General features: G+C 48.8%; 2 protein-coding genes across 2 annotated transcripts; both read right to left on the bottom strand.

Moving 5' to 3' along the window:
• Positions 1-1,925: 1,925 nt before the first annotated feature.
• LOC103636343 (uncharacterized) lies at positions 1,926-3,359 on the bottom strand. The gene has a single exon (XM_008658706.4). The coding sequence runs from the start codon at positions 2,864-2,866 to the stop codon at positions 2,465-2,467; it is 402 nt and encodes a 133-aa protein (XP_008656928.1). The 5' UTR covers positions 2,867-3,359; the 3' UTR covers positions 1,926-2,464.
• Positions 3,360-9,370: 6,011 nt separating this feature from the next.
• Positions 9,371-10,636, bottom strand: LOC100384367 (uncharacterized). Its single transcript, NM_001176913.2, has one exon. The coding sequence runs from the start codon at positions 10,467-10,469 to the stop codon at positions 10,068-10,070; it is 402 nt and encodes a 133-aa protein (NP_001170384.1). The 5' UTR covers positions 10,470-10,636; the 3' UTR covers positions 9,371-10,067.
• Between the last annotated feature and the right edge of the window lie 8,709 nt (positions 10,637-19,345).

Here is a 19,345-nt window from a genome sequence, read left to right as displayed (position 1 = left end):
TCCCAATTGTGCTAAGAACTGGCCTATATGTTCGCGTGTGTTTTTCCCTTGATCACCCGAAAATTTTGCGAATTCGGGTATCCTGGTTCCCTGTGGGTATGAGTGGTGATCAAATCGGCTGTCATAAGGTTTCCGATATGATTGCCCCCCAGGGACCATGCTTACTCCGAGCTTATCTCGGAACGCTCCGGCTATCTCTTCCCTTACTATATCAATGGCAGCCGGTGCAAGACCACCGGCTCTCTGGTCAAACATAGGTGGGGTTGGCTGGATATTAGCATGCTGTCTTTCCCCCCATTGGTTTGAGTTACGTGGTGCATTTTCATTTGCCCTATATGGGTCATAGGTTTGATCGTTTCTTTCCGGCCTCCTGGGTGGGGCCGGAAAGCTTTCCTGGGCTCTGGACCTTGAATTAATGGGTTGATGCATTGTATAGTGCGATGGGAAGTGCTGCTGGGACGGGTGAGGATTCCGGTAACAATCCTCCTCAAAAAGGTCATGTGCGGACTGCCCGGACATTGGCCCGGACCGTCCGTGATTATGTGCGGACCGTCCGTTGTTGTACGCGGACGGTCCGACTGGGTAGTTTAGGTTCTGTGCCGTGTGTGGTGGCTCGGGCGCATATCTAGGTAACTCATTAAAAATAGGCCCGACTGTTGCTGTCCCGGACGGTCCGCGCTCACGTGCGGACGGTCCGGGCATGTGCAGATCGGCTGGTTTGCTGCCGATTTGTGGTTGCTTAGGGTATGTGTCCATCGGCATCCCATAAAGGGGTTGTGACTGGTCGTGACAACCTGTAGCCGATGTGTTACACGCGTTATCTCCTAACTCAACCTCGTGCGAAGGAAAATTTGCGGTACTAGATTTATCAAATGCACGTACTAGTCTCTTAAGATCGCTTTGCATACCCCGTATGATGTTCTGCATTTGTTCACGCTGATCTTCTACATAATTTCTAAGAGATTGCAGATCGTTGGTATTACTTACATTGGGGATATCTGGCGTGGGTTGGAGCGAAGCCGGATCCGTCGCCCGATGTCGGACGACCTTGTTGTTCCTGTCCACTTTGAAGTTGGCCAAGAACTTTGCTTTCGCCTCCTGGATCATCCGCTCCTGGTGCTCCTCAAACTGGAGCTGCTCGTCAGCCGGCAAGGTTTCCCAAGTCGGCTCTATGATGTTGCTTGGAGAAATATCAGAGCTATCCCTTGAACCGGCCATTGAGGGCCGATTTGATAAGCTTAGATATGTCGTCCCAGCGGAGTCGCCAAAAAGTATGTTGACGCCTTTTCGGAGCGCCAAATACTCAAGAAGAACCGGCGGCGGTGCTCTCTACACAGGGGCGGACGGTCCGCGCGCGGGGCCGGACGGTCCGCGGCCTGGTGCGAGGCGCGGTGGTACTCTCTGCGCAGGGGCGGACTGTCCGCGGCCTGGGGCCGGACGGTCCGCGGCCTGGTGCGCGGCTAGGGCTTCTCTGCCTGACGGCCGGACGGTCCGCGCCCTGGGGCCGGACGGTCCGCGCGTACGCAGAGGCGGCGGAAGTCGCCGGCGGCGCCTGGATCTCGCTCCCGGGAGGGACCCCGTCGGGGAGGAGAGATCCTAGGTGGTGTCTAGGCTCGGGCCGGCCGACCTAGACTCCTCTAATCGACGTAGAGCCGAAGAGAGACGAAGAATTTGGGGATTGGGAGGCTAAACCTAAACTAGACTAGAATTACTCCTAGGATAAAATGCGAATAAAAGTTGTATTTATTCGATTGTTGATGATTACAAATCGGCCGTAGGCCTCTCTTTTTATAGAGGAGGGGGGCTGGACCCTTTACACGACCGGATTCCGAGCTAATTCCGCGGATATAGCTAACAAACATAGCACAAAACTCGGAACTCTAATCTATTCTGCGCGTGCGCGGACCGTCCGGCCCACAGGCGCGGACCGTCCGGACCGCGGACCGTCCGGCCTCAGGGCCGGACCGTCCGCACCTCATTTTGGTGCTCAACACTGACCTACCTCCCATCTCCTAGCCACACAACGTCATGACGAATTCTTACCACTGGATTGTACCTGATGCTGTAACCCACGTGCTGAGAGGTCGAGAGCAAAACAGGGTCCATCAGAGTACTATAATCGCAGGAAGAGTAAATCGCAAACCGAACAACTGGCCAAACCAAACTCGGCTCACGCGTGTGCTGTCCACATGCTGGAGATTTTCGTCGAACACACGATGCACGAAGCGCGGCATCGACAACGAGCGGATTTTGCGACATCGTGCAGGGACTGCGCAGATCTGACGAGCGGCTGAACATTCTATCGAGCAGGTAGCTTGCGCAGTGGCTGGGCTTTTGCTGCTAGGACAGGATGGAGGGGCTCGGCGCCAGGGGAAAACAGAGGCGAACACCAGGGAGATGCAGTGTCAGGCACTAAAGGGGTTTCAGCCGGCGATCAGCACGACGGCCACCAGAGCACGCGCGGCTAGAACACGACGGCGGAGCAGGGCGCGACCAGACAGGAGACGATGGCGAGCGTTGGGGAGACAGAGAGATGGGCGCGCCGGGCGAGCTTCAGTCTAAGAACCGACGAGCAGGAAGCCGCGCGAGCACGGGAGCTCGGGATGCAGAGTACCATGGCGGACAACCTCCATGGCGAGCTGAGCGAAGGCACAGGGGCGAGCGGCCGGCCGGCGAGCTCGGCTAGGGAGGGGAAGCAGGGGCGCGGCCCGCGCGAGCAGAGGAAGACGGGATTCGACGGCATCGTGGGGAAGAGCCGCTCGGCAGAGAGGAGCACGCCATGAGAGCCGCGCGGCGAGCTGCAGTGCAGCAGGGAGCCGCGGCGAGCGCAGGGAGATGGGAAGAAAGGTAGAGCGCGCAGTAACATGGGAAGGAAGAGTACCGCGCGCACAGGGAGCTTGGGACCGAGCAGCAGGCAGGAGAGGCCGACGCAGAGAGATGGAGAGGAGGCCGAGCAAAGCCTGGGCGAGGATGGCTGCTTCTGCTGCGCCAGAACTGATGCTCCGTGTGGGCACGAGCGCAGCAGCGAGGAAGATGAAGACGGCGGCAGGATAAGGCCGACGGGTGATGAGATTTTTGAAGAGGGAAGCGGTGACGGCACAGCAGAAAGAAAATCTAGAGATGGAAGCGACGCTTGGTGACGAGCCGTGAGGAGTGTACGTGGAAACGGATTAGGGATAGCTCTGTGCTTGCATCAAGTACGATGGGGAATATCAGGTGAAGCGATAGAGATCGAGCAGGCTCTGGATATGGATGAGAGGTTACGTAAGGATGGCCGTAGATGAGATAAGGCCGATCCTAGAAGATGATTTGAAAAAAAATCTTCTTTCTCTTTTTTTAATAAAATCAAAATATAGATATTTTGAGGTTCTGACATTAAGATCTAAAAGATGTATAAAAGGTAGAACCAGAACAAGATAGACAATAATATTTAGACAGGATTTGATGAATACTTCGGAGTCAGATTAATTCGTATCCATTATTTCTATTTGAAGAAAATTAGATCGAGACAAGAAACGCACGGACCGGATCAAATTAATTTCGGCTTCGACAAATTTAGACTGCGCTTGATTTAATTTAGGACAGATAAACGAATAAATTTCAATTATAAATCCTCGAATGAGCTGTCTCGGTTGACAAGTGGGAACAAAATTATTTGCACCGAAAACCTTAGTCGTCGAGTTCGAATTAATTTGCCCAGGATAAAAATCATCCGAGTGAGTCGAGCTTCCGAATTCGTATTCGCGAGCGACGAATTTTAAATAATCACCGGACGCACCGATTTTCAGAACAAATATGTTCCGAACAGCAAGAAAATTCAGGAAGAGCCCGGACAGATAAAAATAATAACGATGTCGCACTCGCGACAAACGAAACAGATGCGATATTAAAATCGCGATAGGCAAAAATAATTAGACCTTAGTGCCCGTCTTATTTACTGATATCACGTGCTTAAATCCGTACTCGTTGTCGAGCAGAATATAAACACCTGGGGTGTTACAGCCCTCCCCCCTTAAAAGAATCTCGTCCCGAGATTCGGAGCGAAAGACTTTCAAGAGTAGAGAAGCATGTAACCCATGTACATATCAGCGATATTATAAGGCAGTTCTGAGCGAAGGCAAGTGTCTCAGGATGTTGTTTCTCTAGTGGACATAACATGTATCGCCTTAAGCTAATTTGGAGATTTCCAACAATAGAGATGATCTCTGCCAGGTGAACACATAAGGTTCCATGTGTGCAGTTTGCTTTTTCTGATGACACTGTACTATCTGAGTCTGTTGAGCAAGCGGTAGATATACGACTTTACCCAAACAGAATCAGTTGCAACCTCTTAGGTAAAACACAAAGAAAGAGGTTTACCAACAAGTGGTTACGATAAGTTCATAGCACAGGGGACAGGGGTGGATGTCGAATACTGTCGCGGTTAACATATGGCTAACCCGAGAATTCAAGTCCACGAAAGATGGTATAGATTCGAGAGAATCACCAGCGGAGGGATCTATAGATACGGACTTTACAACCAGTCCATTTTATCCAGCACTGATCATGGCTCGACTTGATCACACATGCTGGAAAAGCATACGAGAGACATTCAAGGCATGACTAGAGCGATAATTAGGTGGTTATCGACCGACTTAATCTTGATTTTTGAAAGTACTTCCTTAAGATGGGTTGAACCAAGATGAGCCCAGGCAAATCGATAAAACGATCTCTAAACTCAACCTTTGTTCACAAAGCAGTTACAAGTTAGTAAAACCAACTTGTTGAACTACTTTTGACATTGAGCAAGTCCTCTCAGTACCATCGGTAAGCCAACGGTCGAGAGCTCACATTTGCAAGCAAAAGGTCATGCATTTGGGTAGAAATCCATTTGGTCAGGTTGTTCATCCGTTTCTTCATGCGAGATGAACTACCCACTTAGTTAGGAAATACATGGATTAAATAGGAGAGCGAATGAATAAACTCCTGCATCTCAACAGCAGGGAAAATCCAATCTCCATTTTGAGAGCTAATCAGTTGTCTCTCGACACTAAAAAGCTCCAAGGCTTCACCTTTACACAAAGGACGTAAAGGGAACTTGCATGAGTAGTCACTACCAAGATCAAAAGAAATAAGACCACACATGAAAGTGGTATGCCCTTTTGATCCACCGGAGATGACAGATGTTGCTTGACCACTTCACAAACAACATAGAAATTGTTTCAAGGAGGAGGTCTATGAAAGATAACATATTGATATAATCTCATAATGGATTATGACTACTAACTGTGATACTAGCGTGTGCCGAGTAGCGCAACCATGTGCGCACACACAGAAGGCCCTCGGTTTCGTCACGGCACCACAGGTTTTAGTCATAACACCATTATCAGACATAACCAATAAGAAATCTCACGCGACACAATTGAATTGGGCAAGGGTGACAATGTACAAAGAGACTCTACCTGTCAAAATGGCTACAAGTAGAGAGCCAATAGATCATGGCCCGATGAAATGAATAAGGCACGGCCATAACCAAAAATAAATTGAGGAGGGAGTACGATGGGAGACTGTTAATTCAGCCCCAAGCATATTTCTGTGCCCATCATAGAGATCACAAGGTCAAGGATTAAATTGGTATGCCTTCGATAGGTATGGGGAAACCAAAGGCATCAAATACAAGAAAATGGTCCGACATGTCTTTCCTAGGTTAGGTTGATAAAGTAACATGGCGGTCCTTAAAAACAGGCAAACTGGATAAGGTACATCAGCTTGCACCAACCGAACAAGGACATGGTTTAGGATGGAGACATGACTCGAAATTTTTGTTTTAAGCTGGGTACACTTTAGGTCCAACAAAGAAATTATCTAGGCATTTATTTTTATGTGTTTGGTCCTGAAGTGATAACGGAAAAATTTAAGTTTTGGGTCATGGTTCACTAAATAAGAACATGGCCTAATTCTGGGTTTAGGCAAACAAGTCACTAACCTTCTATCGACACATCAAGCACAAAAGCAAACACCATATAAGACCTTAATAGATTACCTAAAGAATGGAGGACACCTATTTCATCGAAGTTCATAATTCAGCCTTACACCACATTATCTACAATCAATGGTTACTAGAATAAAGATGAGAGAAGCATTTTGGGTGTATAGGTGGCAAACATGATGCAACAATTAGGATGCATGCTCGTCCTATACGTCCTCACTGATTTTGCCAACATACTGTGGCAGTAGCGTTCTATCTCGGTGGCATACTTACGACTCTCACAGTATTTTGCTAGTCGTCAGCTACACATACGTTTTCGAGGTTAGTGTACCTGCAGAAAAATCCATCACAGCCCAATTCCCAATGATGCAAGTCACACATAACAGTTTATCACAATTTATACTCCATATATTGCTATATGGAGGCCAGCTCTTCATTAAGCGCCGAGCCACACATAGGCGCCGTTGCCACACTTTAACCATAGGGCAACTCATTATGGTAACTCACCTTCTTACCTGAGCGTAGGTGCATCGTTACAAGTACATTACACTTCTCAGTATTCTCATGTCTGTATACCCATACACATCCATGGGGTACTGAATTCTCGGAAAAGTAAATACTCCACATCGTAGCCTTCATATATACATATGTGGAACATGTATATAATCAAGCGCCACAATTAAGCACTCCCCTAGACCGACGTTTGTTCGGTCATGCTCTCACATCTCACCTTACCTTGAGCGTCGATCCATTCAAAACTGAATGGCCTCAAAAATAACAATACACATGTATGCAATACCCCCAGTTGTGGGTTAGTGGTTTTTAAATAAGCCACCTGATAGTCCTTAACTTAGGGCTTAATAGAGGATGTCGCTAGCATTATAGTTTTTCAAAACTATTTTTCAAAGCCAAACAATGTGTTTAGTTGAAAATAGGTTTTTCGAAACCAAAACTTTTGTTTTGAAAAGTCGTATGTGACCGTATATACTTAATCCTGCTCCGATACCAGCTGTGGCAGAACCTCCCAAGTTATTGGGCCCACATGCACCTGCCCTTGTCTCAAAGACCTCAGACGGCTATGCATATGCACCAGATAACTTAACAGGATCTGTCCGAGTGTCCCAGGGACCCCGGATAAACCACGAACAACCAGGATCACAAGATTAAGTAAACACAAATCACACACCAACATTTTGCAGCGGAAATCTTTTTACCAAATTTTACAAGTTACATCAAGTTTTACATTATATTTATCGGAGTGGTTACAGAAGTGGTTCAAAGAAATAACTTTAAACTATTATAAATTATTTATAGTTTTAAAATATATGCTAGCTCAAGTGAACATCCTCAATAAGAAGTATAGAAGAGTTACTTAGACTTATAAGAAGGCCGAGCCCACCGGCACTTAACACCATCAACAATAGCACAAAGTTAGAACCTGAAAAACAACAGGGAATAAAACACTGAGTACGGAATTACTCAGCAAGACTTACCCGACTAAAGAAAAGACTCTCAAGGGTATGCTGGCTAGAGGGATTCAAGGTATGGCTTATCAAGAATCAAAGACTCATTTGCAGAAAAGCTTACTAGAAGTGGGTCCTTAAGCCAAAATTTTACATCATAAGTTAAGTACTTTTTCTGAATCTAGATTTGCCTAATGTAGAGCATTCACTTGTCCTACACTAGCTTTCTTTTAAAATCCAACCTTTGTTTCGCTTGTTATCTACGATGAGGGTCGAAGATCCAGTCTTCATATCCGAGAAGTTCGGCGATCTGAATCGATTAATACCCAGCTGGGGATCTCCAACCACACGACATATGCTTCTCTTAACTCTTTTGCACATGTCTACCATTCCCACGGATCCTCCACCACATGAACAGGTCCGCGCCACCCGAGAGCACACCACCCCTTTTAGGCGGTCCTTTGTCAGGAGGGTACGTGCCACTCTCGCCATCTCTCCACTCCCAGTGCGCGATTGTCTTTTCATGTTTGGAATAGCCGGGTTCAAGCTTACCCATGACGAGGTATGTGGCCAGATAAAGGGTCCTAGATCAGCAGGCCAACAATCGGTACGGTCCTTAAACGACTCAGACGAAGACACTACATCGAGACTCCTTTCTCGTGCAAGTCACCCGCCCGGTCTCAGCTTTATAATTTAAACCCAAAGTTTGGTACCTGGCAGAGGTACATCTTTTCCGATGTTGAATCCATCATGGCCATGATGGATCCACCATCAAGTTTTTATTTTTGAAAACATCCCATCCCACTTGAAGCATCACCTTTTGTTTTAAAACAAAACATTTTGTTTTTCTAGAGAAAGGCTAAGCATCAAAAAATTCTTTTCAAAACGGGTATCAAGGAAGGGTAATCAATTTTCAAGGAAGAAAATGCATCAACGGTTTAACACACAACTCCTATCACCTAATGCATCAACCAAGGTGATAAAGATTTTAAAACACAAGGAGGTGGCGAATGCACCGGGGCTTGCCTGGAATAAACACTAGGTTAGTGTTTGTTAGATGGCGTCCACTTGACGATCATCCTTTGTCTTGGCACTCTTTCAGAGTATCCATCTTCAGGTTCGTTCATCAGCATCATCTTGTGGAGAAGCTCACGCGCAACGACATCTTGTGGTCGACTTCGCTTTGGTTCTCCACATCACGTAGTCAATAAACGTACCTAGATGATTTGCATAATGCACATGAATGCATATAAGGAAGAATAACACAAGATATTACGATGCTACGCAAAAGAGGAATAACCCACTTAATGACAAGGCATTGCGGACACTAATTATCGATATATTGTTACTTACGACAATCATGCTCTTACAATCTAACTAGATATGATTTAAACTAATCTCACAAGATATTATGATTAATATCCGCATGTGGAGTCATTTTTGTTTCTAGCTTTTTATTAACTCCCTAAACCGTGTGTCTTAATTAACTTGAATTACAGCCTTAACTAAATATTCGAGGTAGCAATCAACATCCATTCCAATTATGAAAGTGACCAACACAGACAGCATATTATACCTAGTTTAAAGAGCACACTAACGACTTATAACTTTAACTTTACCATTCTTGGACACCTAATACTTATAAAATTTGATAGAAGAACTTTCATTAACTTTCTAAACTAATTTTCCGGTTAACCTGTGTATCATATATATTAATAAAACTTCCCATTTTTAACACCTATAATCCCGCAAGCACTGGGACCTATTGAGACATCTTTCACTACACGACATCGACCAAATCACCGTAAACGACTCGGGCATCCTAATAAATATTATACCTACCACCACGACACATATATACTAAGGCAATAGGACCGATATAATTAGTATATCTAACAATTCCCTTCATCGAACTAATAACAGAAATAGCAATCCGACTCACTGCAAAATCATCACGATTAATATACCTAGTCAGACCATTCATCAATCCACTAACATGATTAACAAATTGGCTTACCCTGACTAATTCGACGAGATAGTCGGAAGCACGATGACTCCCATACGACGAAGAAGACGGGGTAGCCACCCCCGAATCAGGCTTCTTGTCGAGCATCAGACGAGTGTCGTACGAGCCTTGCTGTTACACCATCGGATCTGCCCGAAGACTGACCTACCTCCCATCTCCTAGCCACACGACGTCATGACGAATTCTTACCACTGGATCGTACCTGATGCTGTAACCCACGTGCTGAGAGGTCGAGAGCAAAACAGGGTCCATCAGAGTACTATAATCGCAGGAAGAGTAAATCGCAAACCGAACAACTGGCCAAACCAAACTCGGCTCACGCGTGTGCTGTCCACATGCTGGAGATTTTCGTCGAACACACGATGCACGAAGCGCGGCATCGACAACGAGCGGATTTTGCGACATCGTGCAGGGACTGCGCAGATCTGACGAGCGGCTGAACATTCTATCGAGCAGGTAGCTTGCGCAGTGGCTGGGCTTTTGCTGCTAGGACAGGGTGGAGGGGCTCGGCGCCAGGGGAAAACAGAGGCGAACACCAGGGAGATGCAGTGTCAGGCACTAAAGGGGTTTCAGCCGGCGATCAGCACGACGGCCACCAGAGCACGCGCGGCTAGAACACGACGGCGGAGCAGGGCGCGACCAGACAGGAGACGATGGCGAGCGTTGGGGAGACAGAGAGATGGGCGCGCCGGGCGAGCTTCAGTCTAAGCACCGACGAGCAGGAAGCCGCGCGAGCACGGGAGCTCGGGATGCAGAGTACCATGGCGGACAACCTCCATGGCGAGCTGAGCGAAGGCACAGGGGCGAGCGGCCGGCCGGCGAGCTCGGCTAAGGAGGGGAAGCAGGGGCGCGGCCCGCGCGAGCAGAGGAAGACGGGATTCGACGGCATCGTGGGGAAGAGCCGCTCGGCAGAGAGGAGCACGCCATGAGAGCCGCGCGGCGAGCTGCAGTGCAGCAGGGAGCCGCGGCGAGCGCAGGGAGATGGGAAGAAAGGTAGAGCGCGCAGTAACATGGGAAGGAAGAGTACCGCGCGCACAGGGAGCTTGGGACCGAGCAGCAGGCAGGAGAGGCCGACGCAGAGAGATGGAGAGGAGGCCGAGCAAAGCCTGGGCGAGGATGGCTGCTTCTGCTGCGCCAGAACTGATGCTCCGTGTGGGCACGAGCGCAGCAGCGAGGAAGATGAAGACGGCGGCAGGATAAGGCCGACGGGTGATGAGATTTTTGAAGAGGGAAGCGGTGACGGCACAGCAGAAAGAAAATCTAGAGATGGAAGCGACGCTTGGTGACGAGCCGTGAGGAGTGTACGTGGAAACGGATTAGGGATAGCTCTGTGCTTGCATCAAGTACGATGGGGAATATCAGGTGAAGCGATAGAGATCGAGCAGGCTCTGGATATGGATGAGAGGTTACGTAAGGATGGCCGTAGATGAGATAAGGCCGATCCTAGAAGATGATTTGAAAAAAATCTTCTTTCTCTTTTTTTTAATAAAATCAAAATATAGATATTTTGAGGTTCTGACATTAAGATCTAAAAGATGTATAAAAGGTAAAACCAGAACAAGATAGACAATAATATTTAGACAGGATTTGATGAATACTTCGGAGTCAGATTAATTCGTATCCATTATTTCTATTTGAAGAAAATTAGATCGAGACAAGAAACGCACGGACCGGATCAAATTAATTTCGGCTTCGACAAATTTAGACTGCGCTTGATTTAATTTAGGACAGATAATTTACTAGACGAATAAATTTCAATTATAAATCCTCGGATGAGCTGTCTCGGTTGACAAGTGGGAACAAAATTATTTGCACCGAAAACCTTAGTCGTCGAGTTCGAATTAATTTGCCCGGGATAAAAATCATCCGAGTGAGTCGAGCTTCCGAATTCGTATTCGCGAGCGACGAATTTTAAATAATCACCGGACGCACCGATTTTCAGAACAAATATGTTCCGAACAGCAAGAAAATTCAGGAAGAGCCCGGACAGATAAAAATAATAACGATGTCGCACTCGCGACAAACGAAACAGATGCGATATTAAAATCGCGATAGGCAAAAATAATTAGACCTTAGTGTCCGTCTTATTTACTGATATCACGTGCTTAAATCCGTACTCGTTGTCGAGCAGAATATAAACACCTGGGGTGTTACACTACCAAGTATAGCTGACCCTCTAACACACCCTTAAATAATATTGAATCATCACTTTTTCTAAAGACAGTGACACCTACATCAGTAAAAAGACAGTTGTAGCCCATTTGACATAATTGCGAAACAGAAAGCAAATTGTAATCTAAGGAATCTACAAGAAAAACATTGGAAATTGAATGGTCAGGAGATATAGCAATTTTACCCAATCCTTTGACCAAACCTTGATTTCCATCCCCGAATGTGATAGCTCGTTGGGGATCTTGGTTTTTCTCGTAGGAGGAGAACATCTTCTTCTCCCCTGTCATGTGGTTTGTGCACCCGCTATCGATGGTCCAACTTGAGCCCCCGGATGCATAAACCTACAAAACAATTTTAGTTCTTGACTTTAGGTACCCAAATAGTTTTGGGTCCTTTGGCATTAGACACAAGAACTTTGGGTACCCAAACACAAGTCTTTGATCCCTTGTGCTTGCCCCCAACATACTTGGCAACTACCTTGCCGGATTTGTTAGTCAAAACATAAGATGCATCAAAAGTTTTAAATGAAATGTCATGATCATTTGATGCACTAGGAGTTTTCTTCTTAGGCAACTTAGCACGGGTTGGTTGCCTAGAACTAGATGTCTCACCCTTATACATAAAAGCATGGTTAGGGCCAGAGTGAGACCTCCTAGAGTGAATTCTCCTAATCTTGCTCTCAGGATAGCGTGAGGGTACAAAATGTAACCCTCGTTATCCTGAGGCATGGGAGCCTTGCCCTTAACAAAATTAGACAATTTCTTAGGAGGGGCATTAAGTTTGACATTGTCCCCCTTTTGGAAGCCAATGCCATCCTTAATGCCAGGGCGTCTCCCACTATAAAGCATACTACGAGCAAATTTAAATTTTTCATTTTCAAGTTCATGCTCGGCAATTTTAGCATCTAATTTTGCTATATGATCATTTTGTTGTTTAATTAAAGCCATGTGATCATGAATAGCATTAATATCAATATCTCTACATCTAGTACAAATAGAAGTGTGCTCAACGGTAGATGTAGATGGTTTGCAAGATTTTAATTCTACAACCTTAGCATGCAATATATCATTTTTACTTCTAAGGTCGGAAATGGTAGCATTGCAAACATCAAAATCTTTAGCCTTAGCAAGCAATTTTTCATTTTCATCTCTAAGGCTAGCCAGAGAAATGTTCAATTCTTCAATCTTAGCAAGCAAATCATCATTATCATTTCTAGGATTGGGAATTGAAACATTACAAACATTTGAACCAACCTTAGCTAACAAATTAGCATTTTCATTCCTAAGGTTGTCAATAGTCTCATGGCAAGTGCTTAGCTCACTAGATAATTTTTCGCACTTTTCTACTTCTAGAGCATAAGCATTTTTAACCTTAACATGCTTCTTGTTTTCTTTAATAAGGAAGTCCTCTTGGGAGTCCAAGAGATCATCCTTTTCATGGATAGCGCTAATCAATTCATTTAATTTCTCTTTTTGTTGCATGTTTAAGTTGGCAAAAAGGGTACGTAAATTATCTTCCTCATCACTAACATTATCATCGCTAGAGGACTCATATCTAGTGGAGGATTTGGATTTAACCTTCTTCTTTTTGCCGTCCTTTGCCATGAGGCACTTGTGGCCGACGTTGGGGAAGAGAAGTCCCTTGGTGACGGCGATGTTGGCGGCGTCCTCGTCGTCGGAGGAGTCGCTAGAGCTTTCGTCGGAGTCCCACTCGCGACAAACATGGGCATTGCCGCCCTTCTTCTTGTAGTACCTCTTCTTCTCCTTTCTTCTCCCCTTCTTGTCGTCGTCCCTGTCACTGTCACTAGATATAGGACATTTTGCAATAAAATGACCGGGCTTACCACACTTGTAGCAAACCTTCTTGGAGCGGGGCTTGTAATCTTTCCCCCTCCTTTGCTTGAGGATTTGGCGGAAGCTTTTGATGACTAGCGCCGTTTCCTCGTTGTCGAGCTTGGAGGCGTCGATGGGTGTTCTACTCGGTGTAGACTCCTCCTTCTTCTCCTCCGTCGCCTTAAATGCGACTGGTTGCGCTTCGGACGTGGAGGGACCATCAAGCTCGTTGATCTTCCATGAGCCCTTGATCATAAACTCAAAGCTCACAAAATTTCTGATTACTTCCTCGGGAGTCATTACTGTATATCTAGGATTACCACAACTTAATTGTACTTGAGTAGGGTTAAGGAAAATGAGTGATCTTAGAATAACCTTAACCACCTCGTGGTCATCCCATTTCTTGCTCCCGAGGTTGCGCACTTGATTCACCAAGGTTTTGAGCCGGTTGTACATATCTTGAGGCTCCTCCCCTTGGCGAAGACGGAAGCGACCGAGCTCCCCCTCGATCATCTCCCGCTTGGTGATCTTGGTTAGTTCATCACCCTCGTGCGCGATCTTGAGCACGTCCCAAACTTCCTTGGCGCTTTTTAGTCCTTGCACCTTGTTGTACTCCTCCCTACTTAGAGAGGCGAGGAGTATGGTTGTAGCTTGGGAGTTGAAGTGCTCGATTTGGGCCACTTCATCCACATCATAGTCTTCATCCCCTACGGATGGTACCTGTACACCAAACTCAACAACATCCCATATACTTTTGTGGAGTGAGGTTAGATGAAATCGCATTAAATCACTCCACCTAGCATAATCTTCACCATCAAAAGTTGGTGGTTTGCCTAATGGGACGAAAAGTAAAGGTGTATGTTTAGGAATGCGAGGGTAGCGTAGGGGGATCTTACTAAACTTCTTGCGCTCATGGCGCTTAGAAGTTACGGAGGGCGCGCCGGAGCTGGAGGTGGAAGGTGATGAAGTGTCGGTCTCGTAGTAGACCACCTTCCTCATCTTCTTTATCTTGTCGCCGCTCCGATGTGACTTGTGGGAAGAAGCTTTCTTCTCCTTCCCCTTTCCCTTCTTGCGGGACTCTTCCGATGAAGCCTTCCCGTGGCTTGTAGTGGGCTTTTCGCCGGTCTCCATCTCCTTCTTGGCGCGTTCTCCCGACATCACTTCGAGCGGTTAGGCTCTAATGAAGCACCGGGCTCTGATACCAATTGAAAGTCGCCTAGAGGGGGGGTGAATAGGGCAAAACTGAAATCTACAAAGTTAATCACAACTACAAGCCGGGTTAGCGTTAGAACTATAATCAAGTCCGCAAGAGAGGGCGCAAAACAAATCGCAAGCAAATAAAGAGTGTGACACATGGATTTGTTTTACCGAGGTTCGATTTTTGCAAACCTACTCCCCGTTGAGGTGGTCACAAAGACCGGGTCTCTTTCAACCCTTTCCCTCTCTCAAACGGTCCCTCGGACCGAGTGAACTTCTTCTTCTCAAACACTTGGAACACAAAGTTCCCGCAAGGACCACCACACAATTGGTGTCTCTTGCCTCAATTACAAGTGAGTTTGATCTCAAGAGAGATTGAGAAAGAAAAGAAGCAATCCAAGCGCAAGAGCTCAAAAGAACACAACAAATCTCTCTCACTAGTCACTAAGGCTTTATGTGGAATTGGGAGAGGATTTGATCACTTGAGTGTGTCTAGAATTGAATGCTAGAGCTCTTGTAAGTGGTTGGAAGTTGGAAAACTTGGATGACTTGAATGTGAGGTGATTGGGGGTATTTATAACCCCAACCACCAAACTAGCCGTTTGGTGAAGGCCGCTGTTGCATTGCGCACCGGACAGTGTCCGATGCGCCAGCCACGTGACCAGGTCGTTGGGTTCCGACCGTTGGAGCTCTGACTGCTGGGCCCGCCTGGATGTCCAGTGGCGCACCGGACATGCACTGTAGAGTGTCCGGTGCGCCACTTCGCGCGTGCTTGACTTCTGCGCGCTCTGGCGCGCATTAAATGACTCTGCAGGTGACCGTTGGCGCGAAGTAGCCGTTGCTCCGCTGGCTCACCGGACAGTCCGGTGCACACCGGACATGTCTGGTGAATTATAGCGGAGCGCATTCCCGAAGCTGGCGAGTTCCAGAGACGCTCTTACTTGGAGCACTGGACACTGTCCGGTGTACACCGGACAGTCCGGTGAATTATAGCGGAGCGACTTTGGATTTTCCCGAAGGTGAAGAGTTTGGCTTGAAGTCCCCTGGTGCACCGGACATTGTCCGGTGGTGCACCGAACACTGTCCGGTGGCACACCGGACAGTCCGTGCGCCAGACCAGGGCTACCTTCGGTTAACCCTTGCTCCCTTTGTTGAACCCAATTCTTGGTCTTTTTATTGGCTAAGTGTGAACCTTTGGCACCTGTATAACTTATACACTAGAGCAAACTAGTTAGTCCAATTATTTGTGTTGGACAATTCAACCACCAAAATCAATTAGGAAATAGGTGTAAGTCTAATTCCCTTTCAGCCCTTTCACGGGATCATCCCCGGGAAACGCGTCCAGCCCCTCGGACAACTCGATCTGCCCGTCTGCTTCGGGACTCCCTCCAACTTCCGAAGGGAAACCCTCACGTTCGAGGTGGTCGGGTTCCGAGGAACCTACCACGCGGTGCTGGGGAGGCCGTGCTACGCCAAGTTCATGGCCGTCCCCAACTACACCTACCTCAAGCTCAAGATGTCGGGCCCCAACGGGGTCATCACCGTCGGCCCCACGTACCAACACGCATACGAATGCGACGTGGAGTACGCCGAGGCCCTCGCCGAATCTGAGGCCCTCATCGCCGACCTAGAGAGCCTCTCCAAGGAGGCGCCAGACGTGAAGCGCCATGCCGGCAACTTCGAGCCAGCAAAGACGGTTAAGTCCGTCCCTCTCGACCCCAGAAACGACGCCTCCAAGCAGATTCGGATCGGCTCCGAGCTCGACCCCAAATAGGAAGCAGTGCTCGTCGACTTTCTCCGCGCAAACTCCGAAGTCTTTGCGTGGAGTCCCTCGGACATGCCTGGCATACCGAGGGATGTCGCCGAGCACTCGCTGGATATCCGAGCTGGAGCCCGACCCGTGAAGCAGCCTCTGCACCGATTCCACAAGCTGATGGCTGCAGGGTTCATCAAAGAGGTATTCCATCCTGAATGGCTTGCCAACCCTATGCTTGTGAGAAAGAAACGAGGGAAATGGCGGATGTGTGTAGACTACACTGGTCTAAACAAAGCATGTCCGAAGGTTCCCTACCCTCTGCCTCGCATCGACCAAATCGTGGATTCCACTACTGGGTGCGAAACCCTGTCTTTCCTCGATGCCTACTCAGGGTATCACCAAATCAGGATGAAAGAGTCCGACTAGCTCGCGACTTCTTTCATCACACCTTTTGGCATGTACTGCTACGTTACTATGCCATTTGGTTTGAGGAATGCGGGTGCGACATACCAAAGGTGCATGAACCACGTGTTTGGCGAGCACATTGGTCGAACGGTCGAGGCTTACATCGATGACATCGTAGTCAAGACGAGGAAAGCCTCCGACTTCCTCTCCGACCTTGAAACGACATTCCGGTGTCTCAAGGCGAAGGGTGTAAAACTCAATCCCGAGAAGTGTGTCTTCGGAGTCCCCCGAGGCATGCTCTTGGGGTTCATTGTCTCCGAGCGGGGCATCGAGGCCAACCCGGAGAAAATCACGACCATCACCAACATGGGGCCCATCAAAGACTTGAAAGGCGTACAGAGGGTCATGGGATGCCTTGCGGCTCTGAGCTGTTTCATCTCGCGCCTCGGCGAAAGAGGCCTACCTCTGTACCACCTCTTAAGAAAGACCGAGTGCTTCACTTGGACCCCCGAGGCCGAGGAAGCCCTCGAGAACCTGAAGGCGCTCCTTACGAACGCACCCATCCTGGTGCCCCCCGCTGCCGAAGAAGCCCTCTTGATCTACGTCGCCGCCACCACTCAGGTGGTCAGCGCTGCGATCGTGGTTGAGAGACGAGAAGAAGGGCATGCATTGCCCGTCCAGAGGCCGGTCTACTTCATCAGTGAGGTACTGTCCGAGACCAAGATCCACTACCCACAAATTCAGAAGCTGTTGTACGTGGTGATTCTGACGCGGCGGAAGTTGCGACACTACTTCGAGTCTCATCCGGTGACTGTGGTGTCATCCTTCCCCCTGGGGGAGATCATCCAGTTCCGAGAGGCCTCGGGTAGGATTGCGAAGTGGGCGGTGGAAATCATGGGCGAGACAATCTCGTTCGCCCCTCGGAAGGCCATCAAGTCCCAAGTCTTGGCGAACTTTGTGGCTGAATGGGTCGACACCCAACTCCCGGTGGCTTCGATCCAACCGGAACTCTGGACCATGTTTTTCGACGGGTCGCTGATGAAAACAGGGGCGGGCGTGGGCCTGCTCTTCATCTCGCCCCTCGGGAAGCACCTCCGCTACGTGCTGCGCCTCATTTCCGGCGTCCAACAACGTGGCTGAGTACGAGGCTCTGGTCAACGGGTTGCGCATCGCCATCGAGCTAGGGGTCCGATGCCTCGACGCTCGCGGTGACTCGCAGCTTGTCATCGACCAAGTCATGAAGAACTCCCACTACCGCGACCCGAAGATGGAAGCCTACTGCGATGAGGTTCGGCGCCTGGAGGACAAGTTCTACGGGCTCGAGCTCAACCACATCGCCCGACGATACAACGAGACTGCGGATGAGCTGGCTAAGATATCCTCGGGGCGGAGAACGGTTCCCCCGGACGTCTTCTCCCGAGACCTACATCAACCCTCAGTCAAGACCGATGACACGCCCGAACCCGAGAAGGCCTCAGCCCTGCCCGAGGCACCCGAGGGTGAGGCACTGCACGTCGAGGAAGAGCGGAGCGGGGTCACGCCTAATCGAAACTGGCAGACCCCGTACCTGCAATATCTCCACCGAAGAGAGCTGCCCCTCGACCGAGCCGAAGCTCGACGACTGGCGCGGCGTGCCAAGTCGTTCGTCTTGCTGGGGGACGGGAAGGAGCTCTACCACCGCAGCCCCTCAGGCATCCTCCAGCGATGCATATCCATCGCCGAAGGCCAGGAGCTCTTACAAGAAATACACTCGAGGGCTTGCGGTCATCACGCAGCGCCTCGAGACCTTGTTGGAAACGCTTTCCGACAAGGTTTCTACTGGCCGACCGCGGTGGCCGACGCAACTAGAATTGTTCGCACCTGCCAAGGGTGTCAATTCTACGCAAGGCAGACGCACCTACCCGCTCAGGCTCTGCAGACAATACACATCACCTGGTCGTTTGCTGTGTGGGGTCTGGACCTCGTCGGTCCCTTGCAGAAGGCACCCGGGGCTACACGCACCTGCTGGTCGCCATCGACAAATTCTCCAAGTGGATCGAGGTCCGACCCCTAAACAACATCAGGTCCGAACAGGCGGTGGCGTTCTTCACCAACATCATCCATCGCTTCGGGGTCCCGAACTCCATCATCACCGACAACGGCACCCAGTTCACCGGCAGAAAGTTCCTGGACTTCTGCGAGGATCACCACATCCAGGTGGACTGGGCCACCATGGCTCACCCCATGACGAATGGGCAGATAGAACGTGCCAACGACATGATTCTGCAAGGACTCAAGCCGAGGATCTACAACGACCTCAAAAAGTTCGGCAAGCGATGGATGAAGGAGCTCCCCTCGGTGGTCTGGAGTCTGAGGACAACGCTGAGCCGAGCCACGGGCTTCACACCGTTCTTTCTATTCTATGGGGCCGAGGCCATCTTGCCCACAGACTTAGAATACGGTTCCCCGAGGACGAGGGCGTACGACGGCCGAAGCAACCAGACCAACCGAGAAGACTCACTGGACCAGCTGGAAGAGGCGCGGTAT

This window comes from Zea mays, chromosome 1 (assembly GCF_902167145.1).
Source record: "Zea mays cultivar B73 chromosome 1, Zm-B73-REFERENCE-NAM-5.0, whole genome shotgun sequence".
NCBI classification, from domain to species: domain Eukaryota; kingdom Viridiplantae; phylum Streptophyta; class Magnoliopsida; order Poales; family Poaceae; genus Zea; species Zea mays.
Note: the sequence above shows the minus strand (reverse complement) of the source record. Positions and strands in the feature narration are given on the sequence as shown.

What these genes read in the sequence shown, in the direction of transcription:
- LOC103636343 (XM_008658706.4), bottom strand. Translation starts at nt 2,866, where the DNA reads ATGTTACTGCGCGCTCTACCTTTCTTCCCATCTCCCTGCGCTCGCCGC.
- LOC100384367 (NM_001176913.2), bottom strand. Translation starts at nt 10,469, where the DNA reads ATGTTACTGCGCGCTCTACCTTTCTTCCCATCTCCCTGCGCTCGCCGC.